Below are 17694 nucleotides of genomic sequence, written 5' to 3' on the forward strand. Positions count from 1 at the left end.
ATCCATCCATCCATCCATCCATCCATCCATCCATCCATCCATCCATCATCTTTCACATTTTTTGGAGTCAGGTCTCACGGGCAGCAGTTTTAGCAGGGAGGCACAGACATCTCTTTCCACAGCCACGTTTTCCAGCTCTTCTTGTAGGACTCCAGGGAGTTCCCAGGCCAGCTGAGAGACATAGTCTCTCCATTATGTCTTTTGTTTTCTTCGGGGTCTTCTCCTAGTTGAGCATGCTTGGAAAAAATCCCTAAGGAGGCGTCATGGGGTCATTCTTACCAGATGACCTAACCACCTCAACTGGCTCCTCTCAATAAATATACATACCAGTAAATACACATTACTGTAGTCCAAAAGAAAAAACAACTATTCAGTCAGGACTACAACCTGCACTGAATCATCTCAGATTGTCAGATTAAATATTAATACACATGAACACAAAACATTTGAACCAATCAGCTTCTAAAGCCATTTGTATATTAGTCAGTGCTTTTGGTATTTGCAAAGACAAAAGTTGCCATAGAAATGAAATCCTTTGAAAAACTCAGTTTATGATTTTCCATTGAAGAACTGAACACAAACATTTCACCACTGAAAACCCCAATCATAGCTATTGAAAACATTTTTGTAACAATGTCTACTGTAAGTATTTTTGCGCAATGATACACTTTTTTCTTCTGTTTCCCAAGAAGTCAACAACAGAACTGTAGTAAAACTGTGAAGTAAAGTTTCTGAGGAGCTGCTACAGGAAGAAACAACCAGTTTACCACCACAGTGAGACAGAAATGCTACTTAACCTGGGAAGTAGGAGTCCTAGTTTCCAAACGCAGTTAGAAAAGATGCAGAATCAACAAATTAAGCAGCAGCTCTGTGAACTAGAGGAGAAATGCAGCCATGCAAATGGGCTCCTAAAAGCTCAGACAAACAGGGTTCTCTTTCTTTTTTGGTTTCTACATCAAGTACAACGGTAATAAGAAAAACATCCAGCCTGACTTCAATACACTATTTTGACTATATATATATATATATATATATATATATATGTATAAAACAAACAAAAAACTGACAAAGTCTCACAGTTTGTGCCCTTTTAGTTGAAATCTCCGACACTCGTATTCACTGTGGAAACAGGGAAAAACATAATCTTTTTCAAAAAAAAATCTGGTTGCAGACAATGAAGTAATTTTTGCCAGACTGCAAACATTTTTAATTAAGCGTTGAAGGAATGCACATGAATAAGAGAAATAAAATAAAACAACTGCTTCACAGAAGCAAGAGGAGCACTGTGATGGCAGAAGAGTTTCAGGTACTTTGTAACAAAAACGGACCCAGTGTCAAATCCATGTATCAGGATTTCATCACAGGCTCAAAAAAAACACCGAGAATTTTATTTTATCAGCTCCTCCTGAGCTGTTCTGTTACACTGCTATATTGCTTTATTAGTATGAGTTCAGTCCATTCATTAGTGCTACACCTTGTAATCACAAGCTGCTTTACTCTCTGCTGAGCTTGGCACTAATAGGTGAAGCGATTAGTAGGTGCATATCTGATTGCTCTAGAGAGTTTGAGCTGCAACTCATCGTTCAAACTCCTCGTGTTTGTTTTATCTGCCCTGAACCACGTTACATCCCAGGGGTGCGTTTTCAAAGACTGAGGCGCATGTGGTAACAAATTACCATTTTTGCTTGTTTGTACGCATCATGGATCTCTAATTACTTAATGCTGATCACATGCAAACCAGAAACACTGCCTTTTTTTAGAAGCACATTTGCTTCTTTTTAAGCTCTAAGGAGGACATTGGAATGGGAATATGTGCGGGGAAGACTTTTTTTATGTCGACTGAATGTGTCGCTTTAGGGTAAACTTGATTTTTACAGCAGTTCTACTTTTGTGCATGTGCAAAAAATAACTTTACAATTAAAAGATTAACATTCCATGAATGAATGCATATCTGGTGCTTTTAATGCCAGAATTTTAAACTAACTTGTATCCATTGTGGTCAAACCTTGAACATAACATTAATGTACAAACTCATGATATATCGTGATAGCTCACATGATCTGTATGTGTTAAGATGATTGTCAGCTAAAACCACACCATATGCTAACTTAATATCTGTAAATCTATAGCCAGATTTGTGTTTTCGGAGTTCATTTGGATGTGGTAGACATCTTGAATTTGGTTGATTCCAAAGATTAATTACTGGTAGCTGAAGATATCAACCCAATGATTTATTTTTAATTTTTTATTTACCATGTCCTGGATGACTAAGAATCTTCGCCAGTATTACCCAATGATAACATGCACTTTTATCAACATCTATTCAGTAGTTCATGAGATATTTTGCTTGCAGACAGAGTTAATTACACAGAGCTGGGAATCAGTTTAGCTTCTACCAAATCTTGACTCAGTATCTGTAAAACGGACTGTGGTATATGCTATATTCCACCCCAACCAGACTGTTTAAGAGTTATTTCCCCTAATTAATAAACCCATTTTGGATCTGCTTAATTTGTCTCTAATGAATGGTTATGTACCACAGCACTTTAAGGTTGCTGCAATTAAACTTTTACTTAAGAGGCCTGATCTTGATTCAGGAATCCTGTCCAATTATAGACCTCTATCTAATCTAACTTTCATCTAAAAAATTCTAGAAAATATAGTTGATGGTCAATTGTGTGATCATCTGCAAATAAATAATCTGTTTGAGGAGTTTCATTCAGGGTTTAAAGCTCACCACAGCGCTGAATCATAGTGAAAGTTAATAATATTCTCATGGCCTCTGACAATGAACAGGTGTCTACACTGGTCCTGTTAGACTTCAGTGCTGCATTTATATACAGTTGATCAAAATATTCTACTACAGAGACTTTAATATGTTATTGGAATTACGGGAACTGCTCTAAATTGGTTTAAATCACATTTATTATTCCAATTTGTAAATGTAAATAATGAATCATCATCATACACCAAAGTTAGTCATGGAGTTTGTCAGCTTTCAGTGCTTGGATCAATACTCTTTACTTTATATATGCTTACGTTAGGTAAAGTTATTAAACAGCAAGGGAGAGATATTCATTGTTATGCTGATGATACACAAATATACTTGTTCATGAATCCAGTCAGCTACTTAGATTACAAGCATGTCTTGAAGACATTAAAACATGGATGACCCTAATTTTTCTGCTTTTAAACTCAAACAATACAGAGGTTCTTGTTTTTGGACATGAGCATTTTAGGAATAAACTTTGAAGTATTTCACTTCCTCTGGATGGCACAAATTTAGCCTCCAGTTCTAATGTTAAAAATCTTGGTGTTATTTTTGATCAGTACATGTACTTTAACTGCTACATTAAAATGCTACTAGAACTGCTTTCTTCCATCTGTGTAATATCACTAAAATTAGAAATATCTTATTAAAAAAGTATGCAGAAAAACTGGTTCATGCATTTGTCATGTCTAGACTGGACTATAGTTTGTTGTCTAGATGTCCAAAGACTCATTTAAAAAGTCTTCATTTGATCCAAAATGCTGCTGTCGGAGTTTTAATAGGAGAGCATATCTCTCCAGTTTTAGCTTCTCTCCATTGGCTCCCTGTCAAAATCAGAATATAATTCGAAATCTACAAAGCCCTCAACAACCTAGCTCCATCTTATATTAGAGATTGTATTGTTCCCTATTTTCCTAATAGAGTACTTTGCTCTCAGACTGCAGGTTTATATGTGATTCCTAGAGTTTGGAAAAGTAGAATGCATGGCAGCAGGAAGTTTATCCTGCACAATGGTGCAGCAGGTGCTAAATAATTTACAATAGTTTATTTTAAATAAAAATTCCATGCCAATCGTGTGGCTCATCCATCAATTAGCCAATTGTGTGTCATGTCCAATCTTATTTGGAAAAACCGTGATAGAGCGAGTCCACGATAAACGAACCACAAAGTAGTGAGGGACTACTGTATTCCTGTCAAAAGACATTGTGCAAAATCTTGGTATTTGGCTGTAGCTCAGATGCATTCAGAACACAGAGTGCTACTCAGTGCATGAGATTGTTGCTTAAAACTGTAAATGTTTGTACCTATTTTGTTTGTTTGTTAACAAAATATCAAATGAACCACTCTACAGATTTCAATGAATCTGCCAGAAAGTACAGTAACTGTGGGCACGTCTACAGCCGATTAATTTAGTAGTCAATCCAATTCAAGACGACTGCCATAGTTAATCCACATTAGCAAACACAAAAATGGCTACCACCCAGGCCAATGTACAGATACTGAACTAAAATGTGATGTGATCGTAGCTGAGAATCATTTTCAAAGCATCTCGCATAAAATCAGTAATATCCAGGTTTAATAAGAAAAGGAAAAAATCAGTTTAAACCTAACATGACAGGTGGCCAACAATATGCAGTCCTTCAAGGAATGCTAAGCCTTTATTTGGTTATGTAATAAAAAAATATGTGTATGCCATATTTCCATACCCTAGCACAGGACATATTATTCTACATTTGCTTATACTCACATAAATCTACTAGAGATGTATTTTCATCCATTCTTAGGCTGAACTGAGTGCAGAGACCCATTTCCAGACAAACATTTACTGCATTAAGGAGCAAGATCAACAGAGTTAGTTTTCCAGACTTCCAGATGAAAGAGGGAATGATTATGATTGCTTAATCATTTGGCCCAAGGGTGTCACATAGTGATCATTTACATAGCATAATTAATATAAGATTAATTGCTTTTTGCACACTCCAGTCAAGGTTAGTGTTATTTAATAATTTATAATGGAGAGCACTCTACTTCAGTTGTTCCAGTTTCTCATAAGACCCTCGTATCGGTCTGCACATTTTAAAAACGTCTGCACGCCAAGAGCTCAACACCTCATTTTGCTGATGTTGCATGCATAAATGGAGCCAACGTGACGAAGAGTGAAATCTACAACCAGTCAGACTGTTTTCTGTGTATTCGCTTCATCACGAAAATCACAGAGGAAGTTTCAACCTTTTACTTAGTGACTGAAAGTGGAGAAGAGAATGCTTACAGAAGATTTACCGACTAGTCCCTCATCTTCAGTGGAAACCCGATCTATCAGGGGATCCATGCTGGATAGACAGCATTTCATACCAAAGACATTTTGATAGGCTGTCATGACATGGCCCATTTGGAGTGGCCTTTCTTAATGGGCTGAGGCACTGCAATGTATCTTTTATGAGCCATGGTCTCCTTTAAAAACGTGTGCACCTTCCAAGAAGTCTGTATGCCATTTGTTAGTTATAAAACAGTTCTAAAAGATGTATGAAAAAAGGAGCTGGTGAACTTAAGCAGTTGGAAGAAAAAAATCTTACCTCGGGTAAAACAAAACAAACAACAACAACAAAAAAAAGCCACGGTCTGAGTGATGAAGACAGCTTCATTCTGGTCTTCTTGTTTGCAATTTGAATGTATTGTTTATCACAATCTAATCAGACTGCAGATGGTCTGATGAGAAGTCAATGAAAGAAGTTGGGTCTCTGATGCCACACTGTCTTATTAGTTGACATAGTCACAGTTAAAATCTTAGAAGTGTTGGAGTTTCATTTGAAGATGGAGACTCATATTTAATCCTTCCATAATTATAATTAACATCAAATTAACACGACTTGTCATCTTTAGAACTTAACAGCTTTCTCCTCCCCGGGTAAATAAATACTCAGCACAGTCCAGTTGGTTTCAAACTTTTGAAGTTATTATTTTTCATGTACAGTTTAGCTACACTTTTATTGTGAAGTAAAAAATTTTCCTCAGACTTAAATCACTCTACATCTCCACATTGATGAAACGCAAAAATTAATTGCAAAAGGCTTTAAAAGCTTTTTAATATAAAAATACAGTTCATCAGTGCAAGCAAGAACAAAAACAAAAATCTCCATCGTATTATGCTGTAAATCTCTAGATTGTACCCTGATGCATGCTCAATAATCCATCCATCCATCCATCCATCCATCCATCCATCCATCCATCCATCCATCCATCCATCTATCCATCTATCCAGCCATCCATCCATTAACTTTATCCATTTCTTCCTTTATGGATTGTGGGGGTCACTGGTGCTCATGTCCAGCAGTCATTGTGTGAGAGGTGGGGGACACCTTGGACAGGTCTCCAGTCCATCACAGGGACACATAGAGACAAACGAGACAAACAACCATTCAAAGTTAACATACTACGAAATGTTCAGGATGAGAAGAACCGATTTGACTCGCTAAAAAAAACAAAGAACAAACAAACAAGAAATACTAAATCATGCAATAAGGGTACAAAAATAAAGTACCAAAAAGTGAAAAAGTAATGATAATATTTATAATGTCTTAAAGAGCGATAGTAAACAACAAGATGGTAGATTATAACGGTTCAAGTAGGATGAATTTGAATGAATAAGTATTTCAGTGTAGTAATATTAGCTAAAATACACATGATATAATTTGTATATTGCACATAACTAACATAAACTGCACAGGTTGTGTGACAGGTTATTGCACAGGCAGTGAGTGACGATGAGATTGAATTATGATGTTATCAACATAGATACATAGATACTGTATCATAAACGATACAGCCACATGGTGCAGCATCAATAAACAATAAACATATTAGCTGTCACAAGCTAATATTCGTCATATTAGTTGTCACAAATGTGTCTTGGTGCAGTGTTATTGCCAGTTGTTCAGTGTTATTTATTGAGAGTTTAGTAATCTGGCATCTTGTGGATATAAAACTGTCCTTTAGTCATTTTGTACACGAGGGCAGCCTCCTGTATCGTCTACCTGAGGGTAGTAGACTCTCACCTTGGGACAATTTAGAGTTACCAATCAGCCTAACACATATATTTTTGGTCAGTGGGAGGAAACCGGAGAAAACCCACACATGCACAGAGAGAACATGCAAACTCCACCCAGAATGGTGTCAGGCTGGGATTTGAACTGGCAACCTTCTCGCTGAGAGCGGTAACAGCTTTACCAACTGAGCTGCCCTGCTCAATAATCCAGGTAGAGCAATCTTAAAAGGTTAAGTCAGGTCCTCTATCCAACAAAGAAGGATCCATTCAGAGGACCTGACTTAGCCTTATTAGATCTAGACTGTACCCTGTAGAGGACAAAAATAATGAAGAAACACAGTCCATCCTCAGGTGTTAAAGTCTCATGTCCATCTATATGAGTCAGAAACTCTGCTGTCCATGTAATGCTACAGGAGGAGTCCTGTCAATAAATGTTGGGGCTTTTGAAGCTCTGATCTTTACGCTGTTAAAGTGAAGCCAACAAATGAGAGAGGCTGACTGATGCAACAGCGTGAAAACCTCTGTGAGCATTCCTGTCTCTCAAACCTACTCTTTCTACAGAAATTAGGTTTTACTAATAGAAATAGAGGCTCACTAGTTAAACAATTCCTAAACTAGTGCATAAATATATGCAAATTATAAGATAGATCTATTTATAAACGTGAGTCGAAACCTTTTTATTTCTTACGTTGTGCAACTGGAGTGATTTCTTTTCCAAGTTGTCCTCTAACTTGACTAAATAAACGCCTGCCGTTGCAGTGGCTGCTCATAAATTCATCTGTTTTTGCCTGGTGTGTGTTTCCAGTGGGACGCCATCACGGAGATGGACGAGCAGAACAGACCCATTCACACCTTCCAGGTTTGCCATGTCATGGAGCCGAACCAGAACAACTGGCTGAGGTCCGGCTGGATTCAGAGACAAGCTGCACAGCGGGTCTGAACATCATCACTCGTGCTGAGCCGTGTTCTCGTTCCCGAATCCTTGTCTGAAATCAGTTTTTTTATGAAGTTGTCTCAAAGTGGGGTTTGTTGCTGTGACATTTTCTCAACTTTGAGATAATTTCTCACTCCCTGGAGGGAATTCAGTCTCCAATATATATTTATCACAAGAGGAAAATAACAAGCAGATTTACTTTAGTGCATCTAAAGAAGCAGCTTCTTTCGACGGTTTCATTAAAATCAGTTTAGTGAAGCTTAGAATAGAAAGGGAGACAAATGTTTTTTCTTATATGTTGAAGTGCTTTTTGTTATGGTGACAGCTGCATCATAAAATGCAGAAAATGTGTTGAAATAAAAGCTTTTCTTTCTGTGTATTTGCAGAAATGTACTTCTCACCCAACAGTTTCACTGCACTAACTGCTATCCTAGTTGCACCCAGTCTATTTTATTTAGTATGAATAGATGTTTAAATGCTTGTACACAATATTTATGTGGGAAAGTTCAATCAGCATGCTCACAATTGTTTTTCAAATGTATTTTTCCGTATGTTTTTGGTAGCTCTGTGGTCACGCAGTGGTGCTGTTTCTTGAGGCTGCAGGTTTGAGCCCCAGGTTGTGTCAAGAAGGGCATCCGGTGTAAAACAATTGCAAAATTTTTCATGCAAATTTGCTCACTGTAGCAACTGGGCTGCTGTTGTTATGCCATATTGTTTTACATTATTAGTGTTCAGCATATATCTTAGATCTTTTAGCATATTGTTTAGTGTTTGTTTAATGTATATCTTAGTCTAGATCCTTGTTTAGTTTTTTTTTTTTTACTTTATATTTTAATATTTTTGGGTATAACAGAGACCCTGTGTACATAATTTTGTTCCACCTCATGTACCACGTGTGATGGATCGACAAGATACTTGAACTTCTACAGAAGAGAGCAGCCAAATGAAAAACTTTATTTTCCTGGGGCTGCAGTAGCTTGGTGGTCAGTGCAGCGGTGTTGTAATCCCAAGGTTGCAGGTTCAAGCCCAGGTTGCAGGAAGGCCATCCTGCGTAAAACAAATTGCCAAATCTTTCATGCGTAGTGACCCCTGAGGAAGGGAACAGCCGAAAGACACTTATCGCTGCAATCTCACTACTTCTACTTTGCTTTTTTTTAGCCATATATTGAAAATGTTCAGCTCAGTCAAGAGATGGGTACTATGACTTTAATTTTTGTGTACCTTTTATATTTAGCTTCTTTAGCTTCTGTACCATAACATTTAGTCTTTAGCTCGCATTTTGACACTTTTGGCTTGTACCTATTGTGGTACCTGTAGGTTCTGGTTAACCTTCTGCTATTTGTAGTTTTTAGTTACCATTTGAATACTTTTAGCTTTTGGTTACTTTTTGATACTTTTACGGTTTGATTAGCATTTTGCTACGTTTACCTTTAAGTTGAGCTTTTGTTACTTTTAGCTTTTGGTTCACCTTTAGTTATTTTTTTTAACTTCTAACAAAAAGTTCAATTATTTAGCTAGCCTTTTAATACTTACTGTTTTACTACATTTAGCTTTTAGCTAGCCCTTTTCCATATTTAGCTAAAGTTTTGATACTTTTAGCTAATACTTTACCTCTCTAGGCTTTCAGCTAGCCTTTAGCGTTTTATTTTTAGCTACTCCTTAGCTTTTGTTAATCAGTGTTTTACCTCTTTTAGCATTTAGCTAGTGTTCAGCTTCTTTGAACTTCAGCAATTCAGTTTTAACTTCTTCATCAATTTTTAAGCAATATTTTCATACAATAGGCAATTCCTCCAGTTTTGTTTAAAATTTAGAATTTCTGATGTATTTATGCCTCTGTCAAAAATCTCCTCAAACAAATTGAAACAAAGACTTAAACCAGGTCAGTTGTGGGGTAAAATGCAAAATGGTTAGCTTGTAAATGTATGTCTTTAAGAATCATAAAAGCTAATAAACGCATTAATCTTTTGTCTCAGGTGTACGTAGAGCTGCGTTTCACCCTGCGAGACTGTAACTCCATTCCATGGGTCTCTGGCACCTGCAAGGAAACATTCAACCTCTTTTACCTGCAGACAAACGAGCCCCTTCCTGCAACAACGCGGTTTCGGCCGTCCGACTACGCAAAGGTACAGTTCTGGATCAAGTTAAAGTTTTGCTGCGTCTTTAGTTATCCTTCAGTAGAAATGGACACAATATTGTTGGCTTCCAGGTGGACACCATAGCAGCAGACGAAAGCTTCACGCAGACGGATCTTGGAGATCGAGTTCTTCGCCTCAATACGGAGGTCAGGGAGGTGGGACCGGTGACGCAGAAAGGGTTCTACTTGGCTTTTCAAGATGTGGGAGCTTGTATTGCACTTGTGTCAGTCAAGGTCTGTAAACTGTACCACTTTATTGTTGTTTTCAAGAATTATTGTTGTAAAATTAAACGTTTTGTTTCCCGTCTTTCACATCAGGCGTTTTATAAACGCTGCCCATCAGCTTTAAGGAACCTTGCCGCGTTTCCTGAAACGGTGCCGCACATGGATTCGTCCTCACTGGTGGAGGTGAGAGGGGCGTGTGTGGAGAACGCAGAGGAGAGGGACACACCTAAACTGTACTGTGGTGCTGATGGTGACTGGCTGGTACCACTGGGTCGATGCATCTGTAGCATTGGCCACGAGGAGATGGATGGCCACTGCCGGGGTGAGAAATTGTACAGGTTTTTGTGTTTGTGCTCATTTTGGAGCAGTTTGTTCACAGTATATTAAACTGCAGACACTGAAATGGAACCAAACAAAAAGAAGAGATGGACTTGCATCACACTCTTGGATCTCTTGGGTCTTCCTTGTGATTTACAGGAGTTGGAGTTTACCAAACTCTCGTTTTAAGATCCAGCATCCTTGTCTGATCCTTTTCATCCACAATTCTCATCATCCTTTTTCAGCTCCATTTCCCTTCATTATTTCCCCTGCTCTCTTGTCCATTTTATTTACATCCTCCTCATTCCTATCCTCTCTTCTCTCTCCTTTAAATTGCATCACACTCATTTTCTTCCAGGAGATAATAACCCGTGCAAATCAGAGAACGTAATGCCTAGAGTTGTTCAAAATTTCTAAATCATTACCTAAGCTTTCAGGGAGACCTCCCTAGACTTCATTATGCTCAGATGGAGGAGAAAATGTACCATTAATAAGTCTTTTATTTTCGGTGTGTACAGTATATATAGGTGATAAAGATTCAGTTTAGATAGTTGCAAAGATTTAGCATCACTTGACATTTACTGTACAGCCATTTGAATACTAAAATAGTTATGAATGCCACACTTCTTAAGCAAATGACTTTCTAAAATGCTTTCTCTGTAATTAGTTCTATCAGCATTCCCTAAACGTAGCTCACCGTGAGTGGAACACATTAGGAAGAAGAAAAAAAGTTTAAGAAATTGTTGACTTGTTTCATATAGTCTTTTGGCCTGGTTTCTCATTTAGACTGTGCAGACAGACTGGGAGCTAGCTGGCTAATTGCCTTCATTTGTTAGTTTCACAGATAATTTAGCTTGCACCTAGTCTTTTCTAAAACTCCCCACAACCCCCCTCCTTTTCTTCCCGCCTCACTCGTAATTAAAGCGGGAGCTAAATTGAGCCACACCGCATGATTACAATTAAAGTGCTTGTGTTTCTGACCACATTTTGCAGACTTACAGCAGTCTCAGCTGGCTGGGGTGAAATTCATGTGCTACCCCTGCGGAGCTGCGGTCGCTCAGGGTATTACAGCTCAAACAGTCATTAGTAGCTGATATGTAGGACAGTCTGTAATATCTTCTTTAGTTGCTCCTCGGGTGTAATTTTCCTTCTTATCGCCGTCTCTTTTATCTGCTCCTTATTTATCTTTTCTCTCTCTCGCTTGCCCTCAATCATCTGAAGTTAAACAACGTTGAAGCCTGACGGGAGAGATTACCAATGAGACGGGAGCTGAAGAGCTGCAGTGTCTTTTATATATGTGTCCCAAATCTATGCTGTCCATGTTCACCACGTTTGGCTGACAGCAGTGGCTTTTTGATGGTTGTGTAGTTGCAACACTGTGGGCGATCCAAACAGCCGCCATACATCAATAGTTCCATATGTGACCAACTTAGTATTGAGAAAACTGTGATGGAGAGCTCAGGGAACGGTGCAAATATAATGTTGTTCTAGAACGTAAACCCATTGTATGATGTGACACAATGTATTTATTTTAGTCCATTCGGACGCCTCAGAGGAACAACCATTTACTGCCTTAAACCAAGGTCAAGATCAAGGTCAAAGTTCTTTATTGTCATTCGCATCGATGTGGTGTATGTGGTGGAACAAAAAAAACCAGACAGGTTGTTGAATTTGATACTTGGTTTTGATTAACATATATATATATTTAAATATGACCGATCCACACTTTCTGAAGGTTTCTCAAAGTTTTTCTTTAGATACTGTCTGCTTTAAAAAAAAAAAAAGAAAGAACAGACAAATCTTTAACTGGGATCAACTGAATGTTTACGTGTTTTCAGGTCTTATAATTATTTTCTTAGATGGTTATCACTTAGTTGTTTAATTTGCTGTAAATAAGGTTGATGGTTTTTTTTTCTGTCTAGTGTAATCAATTTTTGCAAAGTCACACTGCAAACAGTGCTGAGATATAAAATAATAAGCTTTTTTGGAACTTGTAAATTTAGCTGTTGGTGCAAAAACCTCTTTGATTTTGTGTCTGCACTATTTATTTTTGTTGTTGTTTTTGTCTGTTAATTGTTTTTGTAGGACTACTTAAAGCTATGTTGAATGCTCTTTTTTATTTTTATATTTACACTGTGGGACTTTCAGTGGAGTTTACCCTTTGGCTATCTTGAGTATATTTACATTTAAATACATTTTTATATTCATTAATGCACACTGGCCCCTTTCAAATAAATAAAAAACAAAAATCTTTGTTATGAGCTGCTATGAACAAAATTCTAACAGTAATACAAAAAAATAGTTTATTTGCTCATTGGCTCTTGTATATGACATCAGTATATCCATCCATCCATCCATTATCTTTACCCGTTTATTCCATTTTGGGTCACGGGGGTCGCTGGTGCCCATGTCCAGCAATCACTGTGCGAGGGGCGGGGTACACCCTAGACAGGTCTCCAGTCCATCACAGGGCCACATAGAGACAAACGAGACAAACAATCATTCAATTTAAAGTTACCAATCAGCCTAACATGCATGTTTTTGGTCTGTGGGAGGAAACCGGAGTACCCGGAGAAAACCCACGCATGCACGGAGAGAACATGCAAACTCCACCCAGAGGGCCCCGGACCGGGGTTTGAACCAAGGACCTGCTCGCTGAGAGGCAGCAGCTCTACCAGTTGCGCCACCGTGCTGCCATCAGTATATCCTTTGTCCTAAAATATAAATGCCACTTTATTGCTTCAACTTTGAAAGCTAGCAGACAGAAAAAATACCAGAACAAGTATGTTACATTAACTTGGATTTGATACTGATTTTGTCAAAGGACTGAGGCACTGTCAACAGAAAAATGTTTTTTGAGAAAATGCAGGACTTTTTTTTTTTTTTAACTTTTCCAGACAGAAACAACTTTTTAGGAGCTCAAAACAGCATTTTTAATCATGTTTTTTTTCTGTCAGCCAAAATACAACTTTCCAGTCCAGGCAGGGTGGAGAAAAGTTTCCGGTGTGATTTGTGACAACAGGGTGACAGCAAAGGTCAAAGCAGTGGTGGAACATCAGGACCAGCAAAGCCTTCTGGCCTAAACACAATCAGAATCACTAACTTATATTTTACTATATATTTCTATTATGGAATTGAATAAACACAACAAAACAGACTGGACTTACAGCGTTAGCTTTCATGGCAATAGAAAAGGACTTATTGTTGAAATGTCATGATGACTTGTAGGGACTGAATTCTTGAGGAAAAAAATGGAGGATGGCGTTTATGTAGGCAGCATGGTGGAGCAACTGGTAGAGCTGCTGCCTCTCAGCGAGCAGGTCCTTGGTTCAAACCCCGGTCCAGGGGCCTTTCTGGGTGGAGTTTGCATGTTCTCTCCGTGCATGTGTGGGTTTTCTCCGGGTGCTCTGGTTTCCTCCCACAGACCAAAAACATGCATCTTAGGCTGATTGGTAACTCTAAATTGTCCCTAGGTGTGAGTGAAAGAGTGAACGGTTGTCTCTATGTGGCCCTGTGATGGACTTGTGACCCATCCAGGGTGTACCCCGCCCCTCGCACAGTGATTGCTGGACATGGGCACCAGCGACCCCGTGACCCAAAATGGAATAAGCGGGTAAAGATAATGGATGGATGGATGGATGGATGGATGGTAAATATGCTCATGGTGCAGCTGTGGCTGCAGTTGAAGGGAACTTGTTGAATTGTGTTAAATGTGTTTCTTGCAATGACCTTCATTCTCACTACACAATGACAGTATAAAATTAGTATTAAAAGGTGGATCAATTCATGCGGGGCACCACTGAAGACCTAGATGTTAAGTGCATGGCCTTCCACTGGATCAAAGGAAAGCTTCACAAGACAGTGGTGAGACCAGCTATATTGTATGGTCTGGAGACAGAGACATGGAACAAAAGACAGTAGAAGGAACTGGAAGTAGCAGAAATGAAGATGTTGAGGTTCTCCTTAGGAGTGACAATGATGGATAAGCTTAGGATTGAGATCATCAGAGGTGCAGCACAGGTTGAAGGACTGGGAGATAAAGTTAGAGAGGCCAGACTGAGATGGTTTGGACATGTCCAGAGGAGGGACACTGGGTATATTGGTAGAAGGATGTTAAAAATGCAGCTGCAAGGAAAAAGACAAATAGAAGAAATAGAATAGAGGAAATAACTGAAAGGGAAAGATTTTCTGTTTTTGATGTATTTTGTGGCAACATTGCAATGCCACATACTGCCATGAAACCTTGTAAGTGGCATACAACATTTTGTATTGTTTTCTGTTTCTCTGTGCATGAAGATCTTTCTATAAAGGTGTTGCATTTTTGTGGATTAATTTAAAAACATCAACTTAAAAAGGTGATTTTGAAAAAAAAACACTTTCTTCTCATGAATAAGGCCTAATTTTAAATATAATGATGATCAAAAACTGCTATTTTTCGAAACTTTAATCACCTGAATCTACTACTGTTAAATAATGAGTTAAATAAACTAGAAACAAATGGTCTGCATTAACTGTATTGTTGTTCTATGCTATAATTAACGATTAATTAAACCAGTATATGCTAAAAATAATGTTGTGAAATTCACAAACAACATCTGTAAACTCATTATCATTAGTTTGAAAGAATGGTCAATAGCAACACAACACGTCCCTCTAATTAATGATGTATTGCTCCTTCGCTCTGTAGCCATTACTTTACCCCCTCCTTGATTAATTTCTATAGGTCTGTCAGAGCGTGTGCTCTTATAAAGATGTGCACTCTGCAAGTAGTTGCAGGAAGTTTAGGCGTGAACTTTCAGTGACTTCTGCTTTCTCCTCGTTTTCATTTTGGAGCACTGCTTCAAAGGGTACTGTGATCAAAGCTGTCTGAGAGGGAGCGTGGGGGAAAAGCAAAAGAGGGAGAGAGGGAGTGAGAGGGTGAGGGAGGCAGAGAGTGAACAGGGAAAACCCCAGCACTCCCGAATATAAGCAGAACGGCACCAACACGTCCATCTTTCCCTCCCTGCTGCCTAAACAAAGGCATCAGTGCTTATCAAACCCTGCTTTTTCACCCCAACAGCATTCTACCGAGCTGCTCTGACATCTCAATCCAACGCTTTATTATTCTATTGCTTTCATTCAGTCAGCCACAGGAGGATTACTCAGAGATGGGCTGGTTATATCATGACCTAGATAAGGGAACATCATAGAGCTGATTCTGTTTGTTCCGCATCCTTTCGTCACAGCACCCCGTTCAAAAGGAGGCACGGCGTTGCGGTGGGGGGGGGGGGGGGGATGTTAATAGAGACGTCTTTTCAAATTTTATTTGAATCAGAGCGGATAGTCTGCGAAGCCCTAACACCCGTAATAACATACCGGTTTGGTAAGTGATTACACTCAGCAGAGAAATTCTAATATTTTGTATTCAAAATCAAACACATTCCCACATTCTGCACTTCAGATGTTATTCATGGAGCTACAGCTCAACTCCTGCTGTCAACGGAAGTTAATGGTTAAATGACACAATAAAATAGGTCCGTTTCTGAATACATTTGAAAATATTGCTGGTTTACTGTCTGTGCCCTTAAATTCAGGTGAAGTAGAAAAAGAAATGAGGAAATCAATAATCTCCTGGCTGTTCTGAAGTTTTCGTGTCCCCCTCGTGTCCATTAAGACCTGTGTTTACCCTGTCCTCCGACTCAGCCCATTCTCTGTGAACTTGCCATCTGCATATCAAAGCTGAGGGACCGGCCAGGGTAAACATCCAGTCTGGCACCATCTGCTTCACGCAACATGAAGCCAGAGACAACTTCTAACCCTGGAGCCCAAACTTAAAGGGATAGTCCAGTCAACTTCAGTTCTGTCAAACAGTTATCAATAGTTAGCATCTTCATTTGAGAAAACAGACAAACTAAACAAACACTGTCCTGCAAAAGTCTAGAGGTTTAATTTTAGCTCATGCATACTGTATAGCGTTCTTTCATACCAATATGTCATTTTTGATAGAGTTGTTTTATATATCGGAAAAAAATAAGAAACAATGGCACTCTTTTGGCTAGACGTTATAGCCTAACTCGTACAGTCTTTTACTTCCTTTTCCATCCTCAGTGCTCCATGACAGATGTCCTGGCTGATAAGGTCCTGACAGAACATCACTTCAAAAACTGGACTTTCTCTTTAAAATCATTTAGCACGCTCTCACATAATATTAAATGTGCACGTGATGTTCCATGTTTGACTATTAATCTGAAGATTAACCGGTGACTCAAATGTTGAGCTCCAGTCCTACAAAAATTCAAAACTCAAATTAATAGCAACTACAATCTAGCCTGAAGTGTCTGTGTGTGTTAGTTAGTCTGTTAGCAAAATATCTCATAAAGCAGATAGATTTAAATAAATTAAAAAGAAGGCAGTTGCTGGGCAGCCTTGACAGCAAACACACTAAGATTAAGACTTAGCTTTAAATATTGTAGTCAACTCAGCTTGTCAGCAAAATATTTCATGAATCACAGTATAAAATCTAATGAAATTGTTATAAAGTAATCCCTAAAAGCATCTACAATTGATTAACTTTTAGGATCAATGTAATTCAGAATGACTACCATAAAAAATGGAACTTTACCAAACCAATACTGGTTGTAACTCTAGTCATTTTACAGATATTCAGCCAAATTTTGGAATGATAGCAGCTGAGACTCATCTTCAACACATACTCTGAGACCTAACCATTACCAGTACATACCTAACCCTAAACCTAACCATTACACGTACATAACAAACCCTAAACCTAACCATTACCAGTACATACCAAACCCTAACCATTACGAGTACATGACAAACCCTAAACCTAACCATTACCAGTACATACCTAAACCTAACCATTACAAATGCATACCAAACCCTAAACCTAACCATTACCAGAACATACCAAACCGTAAACCTAGTCATTGCCAGTACAGACCTAACCATTACCAGTACATACCAAACCCTAAACCTATTCATTACAAGTACATACCAAACCCTAAACCTAACAATTACCAGTACATACCTAACCCTAAACCTAATCATTACCAGTACATACCTAACCCTAAACATAACCATTGCCAGTATATACCAAATCCTAAACCTAACCCACCAATGGCACTTGTATTTATGGGGACTGGGCTTTGGTCACCACCAGTAGCAGTTGGTCCTCACAGTGTAGTATGTGTTGAAAAATGGGCCTCACAAAGTAACACAAACAAGCACACACACACACACACACACACACACACACACACACACACACACAC

The 17694-nt window shown here is 38.5% G+C and overlaps 1 protein-coding gene across 1 annotated transcript in view; it reads left to right on the plus strand.

Moving 5' to 3' along the window:
* Window positions 1-17694, plus strand: part of LOC119422521 (ephrin type-A receptor 6-like) — an 85771-nt gene that overhangs the window by 32846 nt on the left and 35231 nt on the right. The window contains 4 exon segments of the mRNA XM_037689901.1: window positions 7618-7746; window positions 9720-9869; window positions 9953-10114; window positions 10199-10427. Of these exon segments, the coding sequence (XP_037545829.1) occupies window positions 7618-7746; window positions 9720-9869; window positions 9953-10114; window positions 10199-10427 (670 nt within the window).

Source organism: Nematolebias whitei, chromosome 2, assembly GCF_014905685.2.
Source record: "Nematolebias whitei isolate Nwh7 chromosome 2, NemWhi1, whole genome shotgun sequence".
In the NCBI taxonomy this organism is placed as follows: domain Eukaryota; kingdom Metazoa; phylum Chordata; class Actinopteri; order Cyprinodontiformes; family Rivulidae; genus Nematolebias; species Nematolebias whitei.